The sequence below is a fragment of the Trachypithecus francoisi genome, unplaced genomic scaffold (genome assembly GCF_009764315.1).
Source record: "Trachypithecus francoisi isolate TF-2019V2 unplaced genomic scaffold, Tfra_2.0 Lachesis_group16, whole genome shotgun sequence".
Lineage (NCBI taxonomy): Eukaryota > Metazoa > Chordata > Mammalia > Primates > Cercopithecidae > Trachypithecus > Trachypithecus francoisi.
Window position 1 is genome coordinate 32,867,267 of NW_022681461.1, and position 27,099 is coordinate 32,894,365.

The following is a 27,099-nucleotide window of genomic DNA, read 5'->3' on the forward strand; positions in this document are numbered from 1 at the left end:
CCTGGGATGCAAGGCTGGTTCAACATTCGCAAATCAATAAACGTAATCCAGCATATAAACAGAACCAAAGACAAGAACCACATGATTATCTCAATAGATGCAGAAAAGGCTTTTGACAAAATTCAACAGCCCTTCCTGCTAAAAACGCACAATAAATTCGGTATTGATGGAACGTACCTCAAAATAATAAGAGCTATTTATGACAAACCCACAGCTAATATCATACTGAATGGGCAAAAACTGGAAAAATTCCCTTTGAAAACTGGCACAACACAGGGATGCCCTCTCTCACCACTCCTATTCAACATAGTGTTGGAAGTTCTGACTAGGGCAATCAGGCAAGAGAAAGAAATAAAGGGTATCCAGTTAGGAAAAGTAGAAGTCAAATTTTCCCTGTTTGCAGATGACATGATTGTATATTTAGAAAACCCCATCGTCTCAGAACAAAATCTCCTTAAGCTGATAAGCAACTTCAGCAAAGTCTCAGGATACAAAATTAATGTGCAAAAATCACAAGCATTCTTATATACCACTAACAGACAGAGAGCCAAATCATGAATGAACTTCCATTCACAATTGCTTCAAAGAGAATAAAATACCTAGGAATCCAACTTACAAGGGACATAAAGGACCTCTTCAAGGAGAACTACAAACCACTGCTCAGTGAAATCAAAGAGGACACAAACAAATGGAAGAACATACCATGCTCATGGATAGGAAGAATCAATATCGTGAAAATGGCCATACTGCCCAAGGTGATTTATAGATTCAATGCCATCCCCATCAAGCTACCAATGAGTTTCTTCACAGAATTGGAAAAAACTGCTTTAAAGTTCATATGGAACCAAAAAAGAGTCCGCATTGCCAAGGCAATCCTAAGTCAAAAGAACAAAGCTGGAGGCATCACGCTACCTGACTTCAAACTATACTACAAGGCCACAGTAACCAAAACAGCATGGTACTGGTACCAAAACAGAGATATAGACCAATGGAACAGAACAGAGTCCTCAGAAATAATACCACACATCTACAGACATCTGATCTTTGACAAACCTGAGAGAAACAAGAAATGGGGAAAGGATTCCCTATTTAATAAATGGTGCTGAAAATTGGCTAGCCATAAGTAGAAAGCTGAAACTGGATCCTTTCCTTACTCCTTATAAGAAAATTAATTCAAGATGGATTAGAGACTTAAATGTTAGACCTAATACCATAAAAACCCTAGAAGAAAACCTAGGTAGTACCATTCAGGACATAGGCATGGCAAGGACTTCATGTCTAAAACACCAAAAGCAACGGCAGCAAAAGCCAAAATTGACAAATGGGATCTAATTAAATTAAAGAGCTTCTGCACAGCGAAAGAAACTACCATCAGAGTGAACAGGCAACCTACAGAATGAGAGAAAATTTTTGCAATCTACTTATCTGACAAAGGGCTAAAATCCAGAACCTACAAAGAACTCAAACAAATTTACAAGAAAAAAACAAACAACCCCATCAAAAAGTGGGGAAAGGATATGAACAGACATTTCTCAAAAGAAGACATTCATACAGCCAACAGACACATGAAAAAATGCTCATCATCACTCGCCATCAGAGAGATGCAAATCAAAACCACAATGAGATACCATCTCACACCAGCTAGAATGGCAATCATTAAAAAGTCAGGAAGCAACAGGTGCTGGAGAGGATGTGGAGAAATAGGAACACTTTTACACTGTTGGTGGGATTGTAAACTAGTTCAACCATTATGGAAAACAGTATGGCAATTCCTCAAGGATCTAGAACTAGATGTACCATATGACCCAGCCATCCCAAAGGTATAGGTATATACCCAAAGGATTATAAATCATGCTGCTATAAAGACACATGCACATGTATGTTTATTGCGGCACTATTCACAATAGCAAAGACTTGGAATCAACCCAAATGTCCATCTGTGACAGACTGGATTAAGAAAATGTGGCACATATACACCATGGAATATTATGCAGCCATAAAAAACGATGAGTTTGCGTCCTTTGTAGGGACATGGATGCAGCTGGAAACCATCATTCTTAGCAAACTATCACAAGAACAGAAAACCAAACACCGCATGTTCTCCCTCATAGGTGGGAACTGAACAATGAGATCACTTGGACTTGGGAAGGGGAACATCACACACCAGGGCCTATTATGGGGAGGGGGGAGGGGGGAGTGATTGCATTGGGAGTTATACCTGATATAAATGACGAATTGATGGGTGCTGACGAGTTGATGGGTGCAGCACACCAACATGGCACAAGTATACATATGTAACAAACCTGCACGTTATGCACATGTACCCTAGAACTTAAAGTATAATAAAAAAAAAAAAGAATTTTATATCATCACATTTCATTCTTCCTTAATGCAATACTTGTCAGCAAGATGAGAAACATATGGCATAAGATAAAGAATACAAAATATCCTTCAAGGAAAGCACATAAACTCTAGGTAATAAAGATTCTGTCAATAATTTACGTAATGTCTTTGACTTTATCCATATGGTCAATATGGGATGTGGGATGTTGGTCTAGATGATAAACAGGATAGAATTTACGTGATATAGAAAGAAAATACTGTCATATTGTTGTATACTTTCTTGACTAATAACATGCCTAGTTCTTTTTTTATGGAGTACCCTAAGGTATATTTCTTACCACATCATAGAAAGTATGATTTTGGGCAATAAAATACAACAAATCTGTAAAAAAATAAAAAATAAAAAAAAATAAAAAATACAGTGTGATAACTCTGGAAAAAAAAAAATACAAAAAATTAGCCAGGCGTGGTGGCGGGCCCCTGTAGTCCCAGCTACTTGGGAGGCTGAGGCAGAAGAATGGGGTGAACCCGGGAGGCAGAGCTTGCAGTGAGCTGAGATCGCGCCACTGCACTCCAACCTGGGAGACAGCAAGACTCCCATCTCAAAAAACAAACAAACAAACAAAAAGAACAAAACACAAAACGATTATTTCAGATGTCTTTACTTATCCCAAAAGCCAATGACTTCTGTACGATTCCACCGCACTCCCTGACCAACCCAATTCTATATCCTGTAAAGAATATAACCTTGTGTCTATCATTTACAAAAATGTCCTTCATCATCTATAACCCATCTATATCCTTCTCCCTAACCACTTATTTATAATTGTAAGAGCAACGTTTGCTAAAGAATCTCTTTAATACTAAGAAATTATAGGCAAATCTTGAATCTCAAGAAAATGTTATATGACATATGATCTTTCTCACTTATGTTCTCACCATTCTTTAGAAGAAATCACAGGCCAGTGTGTTCACAATCCACATACATGAACAGCATTACTTTGTCAGTATCTTTCCAAAACAAGTCAACTGCCTTGCATATGAATAAGACCTGTAGTAAATATCTGATGATAAATTTGCTTCCAACTTTTAAATGGCATGAGTCAGATCTCCAGACCTTTAAGATTATTCTATTTTCATTCAACAGTATTTATCAGTCACCTAATGCTAAGGCCACTTTCTAAAATACCACAAAGGCAAAATCCCTGCCTGGAAGGTAGATACATCCTATTAAGTACTACTGTGAGCCAACTAAATAAAGAATAATATTGCTGACATTTCAATATGAAAGAAATAGAAAGTTGTGATAAACAATGGGGAGAGAAGAGAAGGAGAAAACTTTGGGTGGTCATGTCAGAAAAAATAACTCGCTTTAGGAGTCAAGGCAGGCTGTTTGAGAATAGAGATTGTAACTTAAGTATTCATTTTTGTATCCCTATAGCCTCGCACAGAAAGAACCTGGCATATCCAAGAAATGCTCAAGAAACATTTGCTGACTGAACCTAAAAACTGAAGTATGCCTATCATAGCAAGACAGCAAAGTCCAAAAAAATCAGGTATGTTGGACAGCCAACATAATGAAAGTAACAGTATCTTTTCTAAGAGCAGCAGCTCCTTACCTGTTGTTGTACTGGCACTTGCTGTACCACCTGTGTAGGCACTGCTGCTTGACTAGCCACCGAAGTTTGTAAGGTCACTGTCGAGCCTGTGTCTGACCCAGTCTCTGATGTCTGCATGATGGTCTCTGAAACAGATTAAAATGAAATTAAAGTTTAAAATGTTACTCCTCCATGACTAACTTCCTTACAATTGTTCTTAAAATCCTATACTATAACTAACTTTTAACTCTTGTACCTCTTATCCCAACATACTACCATGACAGTCCATGCACATATGTGTATAGTCATTTTGACCACTTAATAAATACAGAAAATTACTAATCCACGTTCTTTAAAAAAATTCCCATTAGTACCTCTTATCCTGAGACTATCTGGGTTAAATTTCATTGAAAGCTACCTTCTATCTCATCTGTTATAAATTGTTTAAATACCTTTATAAACTATCATCCAAAATTATGTCAAAATGCTCTTATAAGCCAATAAGCCACCTGGGAGAGCATATCAGAAGATAAAACTCCCAATAAGCCACCTGGGAGAGCATATCGGAAGATAAAAGACATAGATTTGGAAATTGGCCTTCTATGGACTATATTCGACTCCCCATTCCAGTTTTGTTTGATGTAAATGTCATGAATTCTACTTTCTAGACACTTTTATAGGCTGTCAGGATGTCACCAGAGCATAATTTAGAGTAAATCATTTCTAAGGTCCTTTCCAACTTAAAACAGAGAGTCAAATCATGAGTGAATTCCATTCACAATTGCTTCAAAGAGAATAAAATACCTAGGAATCCAACTTAAAGGGATGTGAAGGACCTCTTCAAGGAGAACTATAAACCACTGCTCAGTGAAATAAAAGAGGATACAAACAAATGGAAGAACATTCCATGCTCATGGATAGGAAGAATCAATATTGTGAAAATGGCCATACTGCCCAAGGTAATTTATAGATTCAATGCCATCCCCATCAAGCTACCAATGACTTTCTTCACATTATTGGAAAAAACTACTTTAAAGTTCATATGGAACCAAAAAAGAGCCCGAATTGCCAAGTCAATCCTAAGCCAAAAGAACAAAGCTGGAGGAATCACACTCTGTGACTTTAAACTATACTACAAGGCTACAGTAACCAAAACAGCATAGTACTGGTACCAAAACAGAGATATCGACCAATGGAACAGAACAGAGCCCTCAGAAATAATACCACACATCTACAACCATCTGATCTTTGACAAACCTGACAAAAGCAAGAAATGGGGAAAGAATTCCCTATTTAATAAATGGTGCTGGGAAAACTGGCTAGCCATGTGTAGAAAGCTGAAACTGGATCCCTTCCTTACACTTTACACAGAAATTAATTCAAGATGGATTAAAGACTTAAATGTTAGACCTAAAACCATAAAAACCCTAGAAGAAAACCTAGGCAATACCATTTAGGACATAGGCATGGGCAAGGACTTCATGTCTAAAACACCAAAAGCAATGGCAACAAAAGCCAAAATTGACAAATGGGATCTAATTAAACTAAAGAGCCTCTGCACAGCAAGAGAAACTGCCATCAGAGTGAATAGACAACCAACCTACAGAATGGGAAAAAATTTTTGCAATCTGCTCATCTGACAAAGGGCTAATATCCAGAATCTACAAAGAACTCAAACAAATTTACAAGAAAAAAAAACCCCATCAAAAAGTGGGCGAAGGATATGAACAGACACTTCTCAAAAGAAGACATTTATGCAGCCAACAGACACATGAAAAAATACTCATCATCACTGGCCATCAGAGAAATGTAAATCAAAAACACAATGAGACACCATCTCACACTAGTTAGAATGGCGATCATTAAAAAGTCAGGAAACAACAGGTACTGGAGAGGACGTGGAGAAACAGGAACACTTTTACACTGTTGGTGGGACTGTAAACTAGTTCAACCATTGTGGGAGACAGTGTGGCGACTCCTCAAGGATCTAAAACTAAAAATACCATTTGACCCAGCAATCCCATTACTGGGTCTATACCCAAAGGATTAGAAATCATGGTGCTATAAAGACACATGCACACGTGTGTTTATTGCATCACTATTCACAATAGCAAAGACTTGGAACCAACCCAAATGTCCATCAATGACAGACTGGATTAGGAAAATGTGGCACATATACACCATGGAATACTATGCAGTCATAAAAATGGATGAGTTCATGTCCTTTGTAGGGACATGGATGCAGCTGGAAACCATCATTCTCAGCAAACTATCGCAAGGACAAAAAACCAAACACCGCATGTTCTCCCTCATAGGTGGGAACTGAACAATGAAAACACTTGGACACAGGAAGGGAAACATCACACACCAGGGCCTGTTGTGGGATTGGGGGAGGGGACATCTATACATACGTAACAAACCTGCATGTTGTGCACATGTACCCTAGAACTTACAGTATAATTTAAAAAAAAAACTATTTGGTGATCTAAAACAATTAATGTATATCCAAAAGCCAACTGATATAACCTAAACTTAGCCAAAGAATCAAGTTAACTAATTTTGTGTATCGTATAATATGGTACTAAAATCAAAATTCGATTATAGTCTTATACAAAGATAGCCCTAAATCCATAACATTTAATACAGTTGAAAGATGGGGGAGACTACTATCATGTAAGTGAGATTTGTAAACAAAGACATGTACTTTCTCTCATTCACAATTAAACATGCTACGTTTCTCAGTTTTGCCTGACCTGCCAACATAGGAGTAAGTTTTGCATTGTTTACTCTAACAAGAATGCTTTCTCTGGCTTCCTGGCCTTGACATCCCTTTTTACTACTTATGCATTCAATGAAACGAATATGAATTTCCTTGTTATTGAGCAAAGACCAGATTTCTAATTTTCTTTCCTGGAGGAATGGAGCAAGAGAAACAGTGTTTAACTGGTAGCATAAGAAAAACACTGCATCATAATTTAAATCTATATGAAGTACAGTGAACATTAAGTTTCACTAAGAAATTTTTGAAAGGGTATTCAGTTTTTCAAGGAGAAAATTAACCCCTCTTGGCATCTTTTGTCACAGCATGACTTCTTGTAATTTTCCCCCAAAACCTTCAATCGTATTCAATTTCAGAAACGGACCTCTAAAGACAACACATGTATTTGTCTTTTTTATAAATGAGGACACTAAAGCCCAGAGAAATTAAGAGACTTGTTCAAGATGACTGGAGTAGACTTGGGACTGGGCTCTTTCACTTTGAATCTGTGCTTAATTTTCTTTCTACACTTTAACATTGGCATCGTTCTAAGTGATTATTTTCTCATTCTTTTGTTAGTCAAACCCTAAAGCAGCACAATAAACCTTGTACATACAAAAGGCATAGCAGTAACCACTAGCATTGATTGTTTAACATATGCTAAGAATTATTTTAAGTGCTTGATATATTTATTAATTTAAAAATTAATCCATGTTAACAACCCAATGCAGTTGGTATGACCATAATTTGCATTTACAGATGAGGAACCTCAGGCATAGAGAGCAAAAGTGACTAGAGGTTTACAAAATAAAAGGAAAGTGATAAATTCAGTGGCTAATTCTCCTAGATGGGTTAGCTAATGTTCAACTCCAGCTTATCGTATGTGGGAAACTTCCTTCCATTTTCCAAAAGAAGCTGAGAATCCTGATTTTTATGTGAAATATCACAAATGGTGGTTTATTTAAACGTAGTACTGATCTCCAAACACACATACACACACACATACACACCTTTGAACTAGCATTAAGACTACAGAAATGACCAAAAATGTTTGCGAATGACAGTATTTTTTACTACACAAAATTCTTGCCTAACGAGTATTACTAGAGGACCTATAGTTCTCAAAATTTGTGGAGAGAATACACAAATTAAGAACCCAGTCTGTACCTCTTCCTCTTTATTCTACCATAGACGGGGGCGGGGCGGGGGGGGGGGGTTGGGGGAGTGGGGAAGAAAGCAAAAACCAGAGTCCTTTGATTTATTATATATTTATATGCCATTTGTGCCATAGCAGAGGAACTATTAGTAAGAGTGAGGCAATGCTTTTCTGGAAAGAATAAGGAATGAACCAGACATTAGATATCATCTTCTGTGAGATGTTTTTCAGTCTTTCTTGCCAACTCCAAGATGGCCAGTGGCCTCTGTCAGTTTAGTGTACAGATGGGGAAGACAGCGCTGCCAGCTATAGCTTCTCCTTTAAGCTGTTCAATTAAGAGTAGATGAGTTTCTTACAATGATGTCGCTTGCACTAAATCTGCCTATTCCCCCCAAGCTGGATGGGAATGTTCCAGAGGCTAACTTGTTTGTACTTACATTGTATTACAGACTAGTCTGCATACTTTTTTGGTAAATGATCCATACTTTGACATCTACTGTTTTAGATCAAACACATGCAAGAATGTAAAGAAAAAAGTTCTCTTTAAAAATTAAAACTACTTTTAAAGTAATACTTAACAACTCCCAATAAGCCTCGTGGGAGAGCATATCAGAAGATAAAAGACATAGATTTGGAAATTGGCCTTCTATGGACTATATTCGACTCCCCACTCGGGTTTTGTTTCACTCAGAGTGATTACAAAATTCTTAATTGCTAACATTTGAAAATCAGAAAACTTTGCACTAGAAAACAAATTTCCAGGCTGGGCACAGTGCCTCAAGTCTGTAATCCCAACACTTTGGGAGGCCAAGGTGGATGAATCACCTGAGGTCAGGAGTTCAAGACCACCCTGGCCAACATGGTGACGCCCCATTTCTACTTAAAAAAAAAAAAAAAATTAGCTGGGCGTGGTGGTGGGCGCCTGTAATTCGAGCTACTACAGAGGCTAAGACAGGAGAATCCCTTGATCTCAGCAGTGACCTGAGATTGCGCCACTGCACTCCGGCCTGGGTGACAAGAGCAAAACTTCGTCTCAAAACAAAACAAAACAAAAAAATTTCCAGAATTTCTTGAAATATCTGAAAGTTTTAAAGAGGTGAGCACATATTATGTGTTCTATAGGCAAATTATTTAAATGGCCATACTCTTTTCAATTGACTGGCCTCTATAGGAATTTGAGTTTGCGGCTCTTTTGAGGGTAATCAGAAATCTATTTCTACAAATAAAGATTGAAAGTAGAAAACTGCTTTTTGAGGGGGGCAGGCGCGGTGGCTCTCGCCTGTAATCCCAGTACTTTGGGAGGCCAAGGGGAGCGGATCATGAGGTCAGGAGCTTGAGACCAGCCTGAACAACATGGTGAAACCTCGTCTCTACTAAAATACAAAAATCAGCCAGGCGTGGGGGCGCCCACCTGTAACCCCAGCTACTCAGGAGGCTGAGGCAGGAGAGTCGCTTGAACCTAGGAGGAGGAGGTTGATTTGAGCCGAGATCGTGCCACTGCACTCTAGCCTGGAAGACAGAGAGAGACTCTCTCTCAAAAAAAAAAAAAAAAGAAAGAAAGAAAGAAAGAAAATTGCTTTTCGGATTTAAAACAATATTGATGACATTTATACTAATTTTACACAGAAATGTAATACCCAAGCTTAGACCATTTTACTACTAGAAATGTATCACTAGATTAAAACTATGATTTTCCTCATTTTAAAAATGAGTTAACTGAGGGCCAGAGATGTTACATCACCTACCCAAGGCCATACAGACACTGCACAAAGAGAAGTAAAGAAAGGCAAACTGATGAATTTTTAGAATGAGATGGGGAAAAAAAAAAAAAGTTGTGAACTATTTAATAGGAGGAATCTTCATAGAATAGAGTGGGGGAAATAAGATAGGTAAAAAATTAATGGTTGTAAAACATAAAGCTAGCGGAGTCATACAGAACTTTCCATCTAGCCTCCAGCTGTATCTATAAACCACATCCAAACTGTTACATAAAGCCTAGTCCTGCACAACCAAGTATCACATCAAGTATCAACCAAGTCCTAGCACATGTTCTGTTTATTCCCAAATGACTGCTCATAGGTCTGATCGACTTGGTTCCTGGATTATAGGGTCATGCCAGTTGATAAAAACTTAGCCTCTCTTTCGTGTCTCCATTTTCCTTCATAGACACAATTTCATTTTCCTCTGATTTCACTATCTTCGGCCTTGACAGAGAGGCTCTCTTTGCCATGCTTTATGACATTAGAGGGTATCAATCATATCCGTTCCACAGATTGACTGAAAAGATCATAATTTGGCCTCTCATTTAATAGGTCTTTTCCTGGTACCAGGCACTACACTAAGTGCTTTAAATACATTTTCTAGTTCAATCTTCAGAAGAATCCCCTGATGGAGGTGTTATCCCCACTTAACAAATAAAGAAACTGAGGCACAAATGGATTAAATAACTTGCCAAAAGCCACACAACTAGTAAGAGAAAAAGCCTGAATTCACTTGATGTCTGTCTGACTCTAAAGCGCATGATGTCAACCAGTACATAAACTGCTTTGCAATATCATGATGCTAGGGTTTCCAAAGAAAAGCTAGAGACTGTTGGTCTAGACAGCAATCTTTGGGGTTCTCAATCGATATTACATGATTTACACTTCCAACAACAATAGAAAGACATCCCCTCTTTCTGACACCAAAGTTAGGAAGTATTTCTTCTCTTTCAACTGAGGCCATACAACCCAATGAATATGTATCTTTCCAGAGGCATTTTTAGTGATTAATTCTGAAGACCTGATAAAAACAGCAGATCAGTTAGAATGTTAAAGCATGTTTGAGGAGTACAACCCTCCTGCCAAATTCTGCTAAACAGATCATTGAAGCCCACTGACACATTCATAGTATTCTGGTAGGTTTCCATCATTTCTGCAAAGTAAGGATCATCACAGCAGAGCAGTGTCCTAGCATGCTCCATTTTAGGTTCTGTTTTATTCCCAGCATAATCGCTTAGGAGTACATCTGAGGTGTTCCCATTCATCCAGCAGTAGTTTCTGGTGTTTTGTTTATGTTTGGGAGTAATTTGGTTAGTTTACTTTCTTCACAGCCTTCTTTCAAGTGATATTTGTTTATCAGTCACAAATGCCGTCACATTAATCCATTTTGATAAGCTAAATAAACCCCTGCAGTTTGTCAATGATGCAGCCCATATGTAAATGAGTTGTATATTCTTACAGGAGAGACATGCACAATTTCAGTCTAGTCATTCTCGCCTAATGTGGCTGTCAGGTGTGTCATGAGCAACAGATGCTTGTTTGACAAAGGACCTTTTTATTCTGGCTAATTAAGCAGTTGGACACACCCGCCTGTTAACGGTTCTGCTTTGTACAGCCAGCTCTGACTGAATCATTTGAATCTACAGCTAAATAGGCCACATTTTGAAAGAAGGCTAATTAACCCCTAGGAGAAGGAAAAGATATTGCAAAAACCCAGCTGCTGAATGGAACAAGATTAGCATTTCTTCAACCTGATGGGTAAAACCTAGGCAAAGCAAATGTGTTTGGAACAAACATGCATTATTGCAAGTTTTAAGGCATTCGAATGTTCTTTGTGGAACTTCCTGAACATTATTTAATACACTCAAATTCACAGTTGGATTCCTTTTATCACTCACAATGTACATGCCAGATTAAATGGATTAATAGTCTGACCTAATCAATTACTTATCAAACACAACTATGTTACTGGGCTAGCTTAAAAATAGGTAGTATCCACCTAATTTTTATTGGGGTCTTTCATCCTGAAATAACTTGCTCTCCTAAAGAGCAAAGTGTGCAAAGTTTGGTTCCACTACACTTACTGTATTATTTTTAACACTGAGGAATGTAACAGGTTTTAATTCAGTATAGAAGACAAAGACCTGTAATTTAATTTTCAAGCTCAACAGAGAATTTCCTTCCTTTTTCCTTAGCATAGAAAGACAAAAGATGCTAGCTCCTATTCCTACTTGAACCAAATTAGCCAAAATTATTATGATAGTTACTTAATGGGTATAGTGAAAATAAACGACATCTAAAATGAGACCATATTCAAGAATAACTTATTTACAAGAGCATTAGAAACCTGGCTCAACATAAGATCATAGAAACGCCATTTACGGAAAAAAACAAATGTTTTGCAGGTGAAAATTACTATTTTTAAAATATAGAACAAGGAGTTTAACATTGGTGTGTTGGTGTGCTTTTACATAAAGACCCAAAATTATTGTAATTGAAGTTCTGCGGCATAACACTTTTATTACTAATGCTCTGATTCAGCATCAGCATTCCTAAATAAAAGCTGGAAAATAATAGTAGCATATATAGTGTCTATAGCAATTAAGATTTCTATTAAAATTAAGACAACTATAATGAACAATGCTTTTGGGGAGGAAATTACTGACATTTAACATAAATTTAGTACAAAATGTACAAAATTCTGACTATTCTGGAGTAGATAATGAACAATATTAAGATAACTGTAACAACAAAAAAAAACCTAAGGACATTAGACAACTTCAAGAAAGACAATGTACAATGATGAGGCATAGTAGAAATTATCAATGCATATATATGTTTCACATATATAAGTATTTTAAACATGTTTAGTCACGTGCTACATTTAGATATATGTTTAAATAGTCATGTATTAAATTTAGTTTCTTAAAACTCTGGCAAAAAACATATTGAGCTGATTACTTCACCTACAAATATAAAACACTTGGCTTTTTTCCACCTTCACCCAGTACAAATGAAAAAACTAGTTAAACTACAAACTGTAGTCAAACACCAACCCTTCTTTATATAAAACACATCCTTGTGAAAATTTATTCATTGTAAAACACAGGGCTTTATCAAATCAATAAATCAAGTAAATGAGGAATGTAAAAAGAAAATTCATGATTTTCTGTATTATAAAAATGCTGCCTCTTTATTTAGGTTTGATGTTGTAATCCTCATGACTGTGTACAATAAATCTTTGTACTAAACTGATCTGTAGAAAAATGATGGAATGATAATAGTGTAGACTGTTCAGCAGTCATTTTCCTGTGATAACTGATGACAGTGATTAATGTTGAAGATGATTAATCAGCACACTGGTAACATATACAGGTTGCCTGGGTAACTTTTTTCACTTTTAAAAGGTTTCCTCTTAACTAATTCTTTCCTTGACTCGGAATAGATTATGAAAAACTATTACTTAAAGAGAGAAATGAAATTACTGTAATTTTTATCTTAAAGAACTAATTACCAAAAACTAAAATAAAACAATCCCCTTAACACTGAAGCCAAAGTGCTAGAAAGACATACAGGACAGGAGCAAAGGGAGGCAAAGATTAGCTTAAAAGCCAGCATTATTTACAGAGCCACAAAAGAAACGAGCAGGTAATACTGCATCAAACAGCGTTTCCTTTAGATTTTATAGGGAGTGACAGCCAGAACAGAAATTCTTAATTTTCTTCACATCAGAAAAGACTCCAATGACAGTGTTCCTCTTAGATTATCTTGCCTACACAAGAATTTTTTTTTTCCTCTCATCTCTTTTTCTTTTTATAAAAGTGCAGAATAGAGTCTTTTGCAGTTGCTAACTATTCTGACAGGCTCAAAGAGATCCAACACATCTAAAAGAGGAAAATAATACTGTATAATAACATTGCTAATAATGGAAACAATATACCCCATTTTAAATGTACAATATCTTAAAGAACAGAATTCTCATTGCTGCCATTTTCTGGCAAATGTAGTGAACATGGGTGTAGGTGGACCTCAAAAAAACCTCTATATATTCATATACACATAAATTCTGAAAACACTTGCTGTAAAACATAATGCTATTAAATTTTTACATTGATTTTCATTATACGTATATACACTTGGAATAAAGACTTGGCCAAAGGATAAAAATGTAAACAGATTAAAGACTATAGCCAATTCTGTAAACTCAGATACTTAACAGAAAAATGATTTCTCTGTAAAAATCAGTAAAATTTGAAATAAGTCATCTATACTGAATTACAAACAGTTCCACTGGTACTTATCTATGGGAACTGGTGATGCACTCCGTGGATGGCTGTCTTTCCAATTTGGTATGAAGCATTTTCTTGCCTTCAGAAACAAGAATTCCTTTAAAATCTCATTACTGTATAGCTACATCGTCTAAAGTTGGTTATCCTAGGCTATCTCATAAATCATGAGTTAATATCCCTAACTGGGTTTATTATAATGCTCAAAATCAACTGTAAATTCTTTACAAAAATATAGTTGTCATTATATAACATTTTAGATAAGTGTGAAATTTCATATAATAAGTTTCATTGTCATCTCTCTCATTATACTTTGGTGGTCTTCGATAGAGACTAAAATGGGGAAAAAACTCTTCTTTTATCCTTGATAATATATTAATTATAACATCCCAATCACTACTTTCATCACCAAACTTGTTCAGAAGAGTTATCTTCAGTCACTGTCTTCATTTCTGGCCATTCTACTCAACTGCTGACACTTTGTTATTTCGTTTCTGCCATATCCCTCCAAGAGAAGATCATCTTTTCCAAAGTCACTAAGGAACAATCATTTAATCTGCAAATTCTATGACCTTTTCTTATTTTTCACACTCATTGTACTATCAAATTACACTTGAAATTAATGACAATCTCTTTTATCAAAAAGCTCTTCCTCCTTGCCTTCCAAGACATTCAATTTTTCTGATTTTCTTCCTACCTGTCTGGCCAGTCTTTCTATTTGCCTCAGAAGTTTAATTTCTTCCCTTTGAACAGGAAAAAAAAAAAAAAGAGTTGACCTGGGGTTTCTTCTGCTCTCTCAACACTCTGTTTTAAAAAGTTTGGTCACTAATAACTATTATTTGTATATGAATAATTCCCAAATCTGTAACTCTATCAATAATCCTTCCTTCTATTGAGCTACAGTTCTATATTTTTAACTACTCATTGAATCTTTTTAAATACCCTATCATCATTACTAGTCCATCTGTTTACATGAATCATCAAAATTCGATTTAGATTTTCATCTTTTCTGTTAAATTTCCTGCCAATAACTGCTGTTACATGCCTTGGGGGATACACAGTCTGCCCTCAATGAATTCAAATTCTATTGACAGCATAAGATAAAAGTGGTCATCTTGGGATCCAGTCATCTTGGCATCCTTTTTTCTCAAAGAAGCCTAAAAGTAAGAACCAGATTTCTTTTTTTCTCTCATCTTCCAAATTTAATAAATTACTGAGTCTGCTTCCTAATTATGTCTCAAAAATATACCCACATATCTATATCTCGCCATACAGATCCCTAGAGTTCAGGCCACTACCTACAATAGGTTCTTAGTGCCCTCAGGATAAACTGCAAACCCTTAACAAGGCTTAGGAGGCTCTTTAGAATATAGCCCCTGCCTACTGTCTTCCCAAGAGTATATACAATCCAGCCTTATGGAACTACCCACAGTTCCCCAACCCTGGGGAATTTGGTTTTTTGTCTTGTTTTGTTTTTGTGAGACAAGGTCTCACTCTGATGCCCAGGCTGCAGTGCAGTGGCAGAAACTTGGCTCACTCTGCAGCCTTGACCTCCCAGGCCCTGGTGATCCTCCCATCTCAGCCTCCTGAGTAGCTGGGACCACGTGCACGTGCCACCACGCCTGGCAACTAATTTTTTTGGATTTTTTTGTAGAGACAGGGTTTCCCCATGTTGCCCAGCCTAGTCTCAAAGTCCTGGATTCAAGCAATCCACCTGCCTCAGCCTCCCAAAATGCTGGAATTACAGGCATGAGCCAATGACCCGGCCAACCCTGGGGACATTTGAACAGGTATTTTCTTCTGCTTGAAACAATTTTTCCTTCTTACCTCCTCTAATCTTCACTTTGTCTTTCAGGTCTCAGGAGAAATCCTACTTTCTCCTGATAGCTTCCCAAACAACCACTGCTTTTCCACCTTGCTCTTAACAAGTCCAAATCTAGTGTCCTCCTGGTATTCCCATAGCACACTATCTTTACTCAGTACACAGCAATTATCACCTCTATAGTGTAAGTGTCTCTCCAACAAGACTACAAACTCCATGAATGCATGGACTATACTTATCTTTTTCAACTACATATATAGCCACAGCACCCAATATATACATAGAATCTTTGATTTGTTGAAAGAATAATCTCCAAAGAAGATGACTTTAAGACCTTATTGAAACATTAGTATTAGAATATGCTGTACCAGAGGCATCTTCTATATAATTTTTTAAAAATTCTACATAAACATAATTGTATATCACAGCCATTTTAAATCAAATTATTAAGTGTTTTTTCTTAATTTTCTAATGTGATTTCATGTTCAATTTCTATTACAACGGAATTTTATAACAACTCCCATATTCAAAGAATTAAAAGACTCAAAAGACTTTGTGTATAGTTTTTTAAAATAAAGAAATAAGCTAAGGATTAAATAAACTCAAATGAACAAATCAAGTCTTCAGCTATTGCTCTGAACCTTTTGACACATCATTTACTGTGTTTTAGTAAGTACACCTGATTCACTAAATTGTGGATTCACATCTAATGCTCTAATCATGTCATCTTAGAATAAGTGGCCTGGTATGATTCCTTTGTTTTTATGAGACAGAAGCACTCAGAGATCTTTAATAGCTGAAATGCTAAGAATAAGTAATTAGCCTAATAGTAATTGTTCTGACTTCATTGTTAATTAACCACTTGAAATATATTTGAGCTTGGTAACATTCAACTGATATTCTTCTATGTTCTCTTAATAATCATTGAAACTTTCTACCAAAAAAAGGTATTCTAAGAAGCCTCTAGTTACTAGTTAACACACTTATGTAAGGACTTCATATACATTATTTCATCTGTACAGAAAACCTGATGTAGGTACTACTATTATCCCATTTATTATGGATGAGAAAACTGAGGCATATAACTTAAACAATTCTATCAGCACCAAGGTCATATAACTTCATATAACTAGAAATGGGCAGAGTGAGAACTTGAATATGCTATACCACCTACTAAGTCAAGGAGTAACATTTTGTTTCATTCTTTTTTTTAACCTACCCATATGCAGTATTAGGCTAATAATATGACAACTATTTAGATGTTTAACACACCAACTATTATGTAGTCCTGTCTAGAGTCTTTTCTATGTTTTCATTCTTCCATAATACGGAAATTAGATATGCTGTAATTTTTTAATCCAGTTAATAGTTTTCCATGATAGATCATCCTCTAAAAAATACCTTAATTTCATTTCCAGCAATGCAGAGTATCTGACAAGATGACTGTCTATTCTGTAGATCTCAGCTAAGACTAATAAAAATGACTAAATCATGGAATATTCAGAGTTTCTATACTACCTCTGCTGAAGCATCCATACAGACAGGCTTGTTGGAATTTGAATTAGGGCTCAGAAAATGTTAAAAATCAATGTGCCACAATGCAATATCTTTTCTTTCTGAAATCTCAGAGTTGAGCTCTCAGGTACACACCATCACACCTACTTCTAAAGCTGTAGGAATGACTGCCTACAGCTTGTCAAGACGCCAAAAGAAGGAGCAATCTCAACTCATTCATTCACCAATGAGTTGGTTTCAGTGAGTCTCTGGCACAGGTGCCAGGGGTTGTTGCTCCCTGACCTTTACATTTGATCACAAATTGCATTCAGCAATGGCAAGAAAATGGTATTTAACTTTACTTCCTAATGGCACTGCAATCAAGGGCAATAACTGAGAAACAGACAGAGCTTTAAGGAAGGCTGTAGGCCAAAGACACTGTTCAGGGTAATTAAGCCCTATAGCAATCCCATAGGTAATTCTGCAGTACAACTAACGTCTCTATTCCTGCTTGAGCACAGGGCCACCCTTCCTTGGTGCATGCCAAGTAATTCACCATATACCCAGATCTTTTCATTTTGTTGTTTCAGTCAATCATGCTTATATAGGACATGTTTTGTTATAAGGATCGGCCAAGGAGAGGAAAGTAAAAAGCAATTTTTCAAGTCTCACCCAGGCCTTTTTATTGTACTACTTCACTATTTCAAAAAAGTCTGTGCTGTAGGAGTTATCTCTGTCTCTCTCTCTGTCTCTCTCTGTCTCTCTGTCTCTCTCTCTCTCTCTCTCTCTCTCACACACACACACACACACACAGACAATAGGTCTTTGGTATCAAAAGTTAAGTTGGACACACAGTACATCACACATGCACATGCAAATAAACACAAAGGGAGACCTTCCAAATGGTTCCTCCTTCGCTTATAGGGTGTGACTGAGGAAAAAGTGTTCTAACTCCAAATACAGTAGTCTTCCACTACTGCCTCTTTTTCCCCATCCCTGGCAGAGATGGTGATGGGGTATGATAAAACTAGGTCTACTTTGCCAAAAATAAACTTATTTAGCCAAATGGCCAATTTGACAAATTACCCATTCAGTCAAAACTTGTTTCTTTTAACCATTTACATTGTTAACAGCTATTTGTACTGAATAAAATAGTTTCAAAGAATCTTTTAAGAATTCTCTGATATTTAAGTTGATGAGTTCAAGCTTTTAATTGACCTGAAATACTGTTGTAATCCAGCACTGTAGTCTACCCATGTTATATTCTGTCATTTTGCTATTTTCTGGTCTAACAACTTTCGGGGATCAGAATCTATTTATTTTAAATCAAAGGGTTATGAATGTTTTGAATACCAAAAAGTGTATAAATTATAGTACAGAAGATTTGTTTATTTTAACACACTTTCTATCCACTTAAATACATTCTATACTTCCCTTAATTCACACACATGTTAACCAATTGAATTGGATGAACATGTTGCTTCCATTTTAAGTAACTTAAAAGCATGCAGTATTTGAAGTATCAATGACAAAATTGGCATTCAGCTGAGTTAGACTGATAAATAATTCTATTGCAAAATATTAGGTTTGAAATTGTGATGGAAAAATTAAAATCAAATTAAAACTTAATAATTACTTCCCACTAAAAATTTCAAAAACTTTTGCAGCTATTCTATGCAGCATGATTTGTGATAAACTTTCTATGTAGCTAATACAAACACATTTCAGGCAGTTTATAATTTAGAAAACTGGTCATTGGACAAAATGATAAATCAGAGTATTAGGTAAATTTAACAAAATGGCCATTCAGTGAATTTATGTTTCAGCAAACTGATTTTTAAAAAACTATCTATCTATTCAGTGAATTGATCACCTAGTCAATTTTCTTTTGGTGAAGGAGTAATCGGTTTTCAGATAATTGACCTGCTTCCCAAAATCACAGCCCTTTAAAGCTTAAAAGTATTCAGATCATCAAGTGCAGGCTCCCATTTCACAGAGAATCTGAGAAAAATCAACCAAATGGATCCAACAGTATCAGATTGAGCACTGGAACGCAAGACTCCCAATTCCCAGTCAAAAGCTCTTTCTAACAGACTATGGTTAATAAAAGAAAGGAGGAAGGCACTCAGAGGTAGGAAGGCCTGACATATGTGCAAAGTGCTTATTACACAATGAAAGAAATACTCATATAACATGGAGAATGCAATCTTTTTTTTTTTTTTCAAAGTAGTAGTATCATTTTTTTTTTTATTATACTTTAAGTTCTAGGGTACATGTGCATAACGTTTATATCATGTATAACTCCCCAATGCAATCCCTCCCTCCTCCCCCCTCCCCATGATAGGCCCCAGTGTGTGATGTTCCCCTTCCCGAGTCCAAGTGATCTCATTGTTCAGTTCCCACCTATGAGTGAGAACATGCGGTGTTTGGTTTTCTCTTCTTGTGATAGTTTGCTAAGAATGATGGTTTCCAGCTGCATCCATGTCCCTACAAAGGACGCAAACTCATCCTTTTTGATGGCTGCATAGTATTCCATGGTGTATATGTGCCACATTTTCTTAATCCAGTCTGTCACAGATAGGCATTTGGGTTGATTCCAAGTCTTTGCTATTGTGAATAGTGCCGCAATAAACATACGTGTGCATGTGTCTTTGTAGTAGAGTAATTTATAATCCTTTGGGTATATACTCAGTAGTGGGATGGCTGGGTCATATGGCAATCTTAAAATAAGAGTTTCTCTTAGACGTTTCCAAGTTTCTTTCTCACATAAATGAGTAAGGCTCTGTTTCAGGGTGCTTAACAAGATTTCAAGTGAGGCAAACTCTCTCTCTGTGTGTGTGTGTGTGTGTGTGTGTGTGTGTGGCGCTATCAACTAAAATGGTTCACAGGACTTTATATTCTATAGGAATTCTGAACCATCTTGCTAACTTGTTTTTCTCTATCTACCAAAATACTTTACATGGAGTATCTTGGTGTTCCATGCTCAGTATTTTATTATTATACAGAGTTTCTGAGTGTTTCAGGCTCAGAATTTTATTATTACATCATCTCTGGATGCCATTTATAATATACAAACTGACTCTATTTACACTGAAATAAAGAAACCAAAAACACTAATTTCTAGTTTTCCTGGAAGAGGGAAAAGCAAAATTCAACACAACAGTAATTGCAACCAAAATAAACAGGGAACAAATTCTGAATTTTCACTTGCAGCAAATAAGTGTAATTTTGGGGTGTGAGATGGAAACCTTTTCAATGTAATGGTTTGTGTAACAGCTTTTACAAGGTGCACTTTTCACTGTCAAACAGCATGAAATGCTCGTAAGGGTAATCAGTTTTAGATGGCAGGTTTACAAGCTTTCCACAACATGTACTATTTATCCACGTTAAAATGCTTCCCAATTACCTCTTTACATATTATGTTCATGCATTCTTTTAAAGAGATTTAAAAACTGCTTTGTATAAATATAACTCTGAAACCAACCATACTGCTTGATTTCTTTAATTATCTGATGCATACTGTTGGCTTTTACTAGCTCACAAGTTGCCTATGCCTAATTTTCATAAAAGTAGTATTTCTACAATATGATATTAAAGCAAGGTAGAAGCAAACACCTCCCAGTATAACTGACTCAAAATTTTACTTTCTATGTAATCTTCCTTATGAAGGTAATATAAATGATATTCTTGTTGTACCATAACAGTTAGCTAATATTTATATATTATATTCAAAATCAGATACAAATACGGGCTGATTACTTCTCATGATCCATGGAGTCACTTTTCTCACAAACCAAATTTACAAGGATGGTGTTTTCTAAATAAAACTGAAAGGTTATTTACATACAAAAACTCTGTTCCCTTTCCTTATAAGGTTTACTCAACATTGAATACATAAATTCTTTTTAAATTAAGACAGCAATGGAATTTTTTTAAATATAGGACAGCGAATCAATCCATCTTCCTCTCTCTCTCTTTCCCCCTTTCTCTCTTGCTCCTTTCTCTCCATTTTTTTTTTTTTTTTTTTTTTTGAGACAGGGTCTCATTCTGTTGCCAAGGCTGAAATGCAGTGGCACGATCTTGGCTCACTGCAACTTCCGCCTCCCAGGTTCAAGCAATTCTCCCAAGTAGCTGGAATTACAGGCACCCGCCACCAGCCTGGCTAATTTTTGTATTTTTAGTAGAGACGGGGTTTCAGCCTGGGGGAGCCTCCGCCTCCTGGGTTCAAGTGATCCTCCCACCTCAGCCTCTCAAGTAGCTGAGATTACAGGTGTGTGACATCACACCCAGCTAATTATTATTATTATTATTTTTTTTGTAGAGAGGTTTCACCATGTTGGCCAGGCTGCTCTAGAACTCTGGACCTAAAGTGATCCTCCTGCCTTGGCCTCTCAAAGTGCTGGGATTACAGGTGTGAGCCACCACGCCGGCCTCTTGTTCTCTTCTCTACTTTTCCTCCACCTCCAGTTACAAGGACCTAGTCAGTCCCATAGCCAAACACTGGCTACACAACAGCCCCTCCAAAATACTCTACATATATAAGCTGAATCAGGAGTGCAGCTTAATTGTATCATTTCCTTCTTTGAAATTAGTTTCACACATCTGGATGACTACTTGTAACATTATCCATAGGATCTTATAGTTACATCATTTTAAACATTATAGGCATCAAAAATAACAGTTAAGCTATTTGCAGTACTTAGACATAAGTCACCTGGCCAAAATATTCAGTGTCTCAAAACAAAGCTTACTGTGAAATAGGATCAATATCTGATTTGAGTATTCCTGGCTTGTTCTTTCCAAAGTACAGTAGAACTACTTCATAATAAGACCACTGAAGGTCAACACTAATCATGTCATATTACTTTACTTTATCTATGTTCAGAGAAATGTAAGCTCACGGACTCTAAAGCTGGACAGATCTTCAAGGTGACCTTGAGTCATGGTTAGTGCCATGATCTATTTGAATATCCATAATGAAGCTCTACCATACCACTTTATAAGGAATGTTATGAATTATAGAATTGAGCTCTTAAGTTGACTCAACGATAATGCTATTTTTGTTTCAAGTAAATAAATAGTAATTACCTACAGAGAAGTAAAAGGCAGGCTTCAAACCATTTAATAAAGATATATTAATTCATTTGTTTTTTTTTTTTCTTCTTGAGAGGGCTCTAAACAAAAATATCATCTTCCTAAGGTAAATATGTAAGTAAAAGGTTATAAAAGAAAGGTGCAAAGGGTGAAGCTGGTATTTCCTGAAGCTCAGGGTAGTTTCAGGAGATGCAACATGGTTGCAGTAAAAGCTATCACCTGGCTTAAAATAATAGGATTCAGTCCACTTTTAAGCATACCAATTCTGTTAGTTATTCTTAGAAAGAGAGGGAAATTTATAACTAGCTTTGAGTGACCAGAAAAAAACTGCAAATTTCTTACTTTTAAAAATTATTGATACTGGCAATTCTACTGGTAAATTCATTTTTCTTCCAAACTGAATATTAACAAAGCTACCATCAATGTTGAAAATTTATTATTTAATGTGAGCTGAATAAAAATCAATAACTATGGAGAATAGGGTAACTTCAGAAAATAAGATTCTAATATGTTTTATATTGAGTCTAAAAAAATCAGACTTCTTTAACTGGTTAAAGCACAGGCTTTATATATAGAAAATTTTCTCAATTTAACAGGAAAAACCCAAAAACCTCTCTCCTTGAGAAACACACAGAAATGTTTACAAAATTGTCATTTTATAGCAAGACTGAATTTTTTTTCAGTTACAACCTATTCTCCTAAGGATACTAGTCCCAGCTTTTAATCCAAATTTCCCAAACAGAAACAACGGCATCTTCCTAAGAGAATATTAAAATACTTGTTAAAGCACAAGGTAATGTATACCAAGTAGAACTCTTTCAGTGCATTCAATTTACTTAGTAAATTGTTTTGTGAAATACTATAAGACTTAATAAACAATTCATAATTTAGGTAATTTATGTTCTTTCTCAAGGATATACAATCAAAATATTTTTATATGGGAGTTTAATATTTTAGGAACATCATACTATAGCTTATGATTTGTTTAAGTTGCTAAGAAGTGAACACTTTTATTTTTAAGTGGCCCACCTTTAGTATTTAGATTATGCTCTTTTTCATGTTTCAGTTTAACTTAAGACAAAAAAAGAACCTCAATAAAGAAAAATATCTAAAACTACTGCAGATCCTAGACATAGTTTCTTTAAAGAATTCATCCCTGTTTATTTCTCCTTGCTCTGAAGACAAGGAACAAATGCTTCCTGAATGTGAAATTTACCCTAACAGTTCATTGCTTTAACACCTTTTGAGTAGAGGCAGTTGGAGCAAATATAAGCTAAGTTCTGCAGTGTAGCAGTTCTCTTGACAACTCTTAGTAAGGTTGCAAGTGAAAAACCTTTATGGTTTTTTGAATAACATCCCAGTGTGGGAGGATGAATACTAAGTAATAAATCAGGAAAAGAAAAAAATTGTACTCTCCACCTAGATAACATGAAGAATGGTAAGGCTAGTGTTTGGTACTTGCAAATTATCCCAATAAATCAGTAAATCAAGATCCCAACAAATCAAGATTGTCTTCTTTCATCTTTACCTCCTCTGTTACATCCAATTAAAAATTTTAAAAGCTGCTATTTATTGAACACCTACCACATATCTGCTACTAAACGTAATACTTTAATTTTCACAACAACTTTGTGTGAAAATTATGTCTGTGTTGGTTGCGTACTTTATTGAAATGGGACACTGAGTTCCAGAAAGATCAAATATTTTTCCTAAGAGCTCAGCATTGGCAAGACAAAACCAGGACACACATGAAACTACATCTGACTGTAAAGGCTATGCTCCTGCCATATTCCAGTCTGCTTAAAATACCTGTAATGTTTTCTGTATTTCCAGGTAAAAGAAACAAAATTTGTGTTTCATATTTGAAATATTCAAGTTATGAAAATGTCAATCTTAACAGTAAAATCATTATCTTGCAAAATCAGTGAGAAATTAAAAACACTACAGAGTTAGTTAGCTTTCATTGTTCATACCAGTTGAAAGACTGAAAGACATATTTTGCTGCCTTACCAAAAGAGCACATTGCAGTAGATACCACTATATATATAAAGAGTTGGGATCTTGCTCTGTTGCCCAACCTGGAGTGCAGTGGTGCAATCATGACTCACTGCAGCTTCGAACCCTTGGGCTCAAGCAATCCTCTTGTCTCAGTCTCTCAAAGTGCAGAGATTACAGGCATGAGCCACCACGGCTAGTCAATCAGTACCATTTTCCACCATGCCTGGCCAATGACTAGCATTTTTAATATACACAATAATAGTTCCAGATCTATTTAAGAATAAAACTAATAAGACCTACATCCACTATAAATTCAATAAAATATTCCATTACTGAAGGCAGGTCACTGTTGTTAGATGCTGGGAAAGATCCCAAGATGAGGAAAGCATTAACTTCCTTGGCTATCTCCTCTTTCTTCTCTCCTCAATAAGGACTAGTTCCCTAAGATACATCCTTTGCCTTCTCTGTACACACTCTCCCTGTAATAATATTTTGCAACTTCAACTTTCACTTGCATATCATGATGACTTTCTAATCTCTTGCTCCAAATCCTTCTCATTTACCTAAATTCTAATTCTATAATATGAAATGACTCATCGCAAATGCAAGATCCAAGATTATATTCCCTCTCACATCACATCAGTGCTGACCCCTCAATCTATCAATTCCTAGAAGATAGCAGGCAATGTTCCTGAATGTCCCCGCCACTAGCCTTCCTGAAGCTTTATTCACTACCTAGATCTCTTCAAACTCTGAACCTATTTGGTTTAATTATCATACCCGCTCATAGTAACTTCAGGTATATTAATTATTGCTTCTCTAACATGTGCACAAAATGTTTCAAGGTGTAAAGGACTGATTAAAAGTCTGCAGAGATAATTTACTGTGTAAGTAAAATAAGAGCACTTACTTGGGAGTCAGCCAATTACTTCCAGAATCTTTACATGACAAGTTTATTTGAAGTCCTGCCAAGCAATTTAACTAGGTGCTTTATAAATACTATCCCATTTAGACAACCAAGATAGAAATCAAGTGTTGTATAAGCACATGGGACAACAGCCCTATAAGGTGATTATTCTCCATATTTTAGCATGAACATTATACTGGTTAATTAACTTGTCCAAGATCACATATCCAGCAAGCTAGAGTTACTAGAGTTCAAATCCAGGTGTAACTGACTTAAAGACCAGTATTCATTATATTATGCTATATTGGGCCTGTTTCTGCGATTTACTAAAGCCACTTTAACCTGAGCCTCAGTGTTCTTATCCAGAAAAAGAAAGAATGTTATCAGTATCCTTATTGGGGGGGAAAAAGGCAACAGAAGGGCATCTGAAGTGAGGAATTCTCAAAGCTCCTATATGTGCACCCAATATGATTCCAGTATGGTCCTCTATCCCATTGTCCCAGGTGCTGTTGAGAATCACTGGCTTTTCTTACAGTATACATGAAGTGATGCATTATTTGAAGGTACACTGTGATAAGCTAAAGCAGCATACATTAAACCACATAGTAACCACTGAAAGAGGAAAACATAAATAAGTAGAGCAATAAGCCAATTAACAACATAAAATGGAATCATAAAAATTACTCAATTAATCCAAGAGAAGGAAAGACAAAAGGAAAAAAGGAACCAAAGAATAGTCAGAACAAACAGCAAATAAATGGCAACACAGCAGATTTAAACCCAACCATATCAATAATCACATAAAATAAAATTCAAACACACCAATGAAGACACAGAGATTGTCAAACCACATAAAAAACAAAGACAAACTAAATGCTGTTTACAAGAAATGCACTTTAAATATGACACAGATTAAAATTAAAATTATGTAAAATATATATAATGCTATATTAATGTCAAAGGAAATTTCAAAACAGGAAATATTACCAGGAATAAGAGGAGTCATTTCATAATGATAAAGGAGTCTATTCATCAAGAGAATATAACAATCCTAAATGTTTATGTACCTATTGTCAGAACTCCAATACACATAAAACAAAACCTAGTTGATCTGAAAAAGAAATAATAAAATGCAGTATTACTGATGGATACTTTATACCCTTCTTTTAATACTGATATAACAAGTAGTAAAGATATAAAAAATTTGAACAGCATCTATCAATTTGTACAAACTGACATTTATAGAACATTCCACCCAGAAACAACAGAATTTATACCCCTCAAGTACATACAAAACATTTAAGAAGACAGACCATACCTGACCACAAAACAAATCTCAATGAATTTTAAAGGATTCAAATCTTACAAAGTAAGTTGTATGATCACAAAAGAATTAAGTTAAAAATCAATAACAAAAATACAAAGCAAATCAAATATTTGGAAACTGAATAATACATTTCTAACTAACCCATGGGTCAAAGAATTAAAAGAGAAAGTATTTTGAACTGAATGAAAATGAAAACATATTATCATCTGTGAGATGCAGAACCCCCTCAATAAATTTGGGTGAAGAAAAAAAGAAAAAGAATTAAATGACTAAACAAATCAACAGTTTTACAATTGAACAATTTCAGGAATTAAGATTAAAGGAAAGGGGATCATAAATTCATAAAATATTAGAACAGGAAGAATTCTAGAAATACTTCTAAAATTTGTAAACTCACAAAATTCACACAGAAAACAGAAAGAACATATGATTTGCTTAATAGGGTTTATAATAGCAAGTATTTTTTAATGAGCAGTCTTTGCCAGTAGTGACCTCATATAAATATTTGAGTTCTTTAAATGACTATTTTCACCTAATAAAAGCAGATATAGATTCT

General features: G+C 35.7%; 1 protein-coding gene across 10 annotated transcripts in view; it reads right to left on the reverse strand.

Moving 5' to 3' along the window:
- The window catches only part of RFX3 (regulatory factor X3), a 322,424-nt gene that overhangs the window by 189,656 nt on the left and 105,669 nt on the right, over window positions 1-27,099 (reverse strand). For all 10 annotated transcript variants that reach the window (XM_033237213.1, XM_033237214.1, XM_033237219.1 and 7 more), the window contains one exon: window positions 3,963-4,087. In XM_033237213.1, coding sequence (XP_033093104.1) covers window positions 3,963-4,087 — 125 coding nt within the window. The remainder of the gene's footprint in view (window positions 1-3,962; window positions 4,088-27,099) is intronic.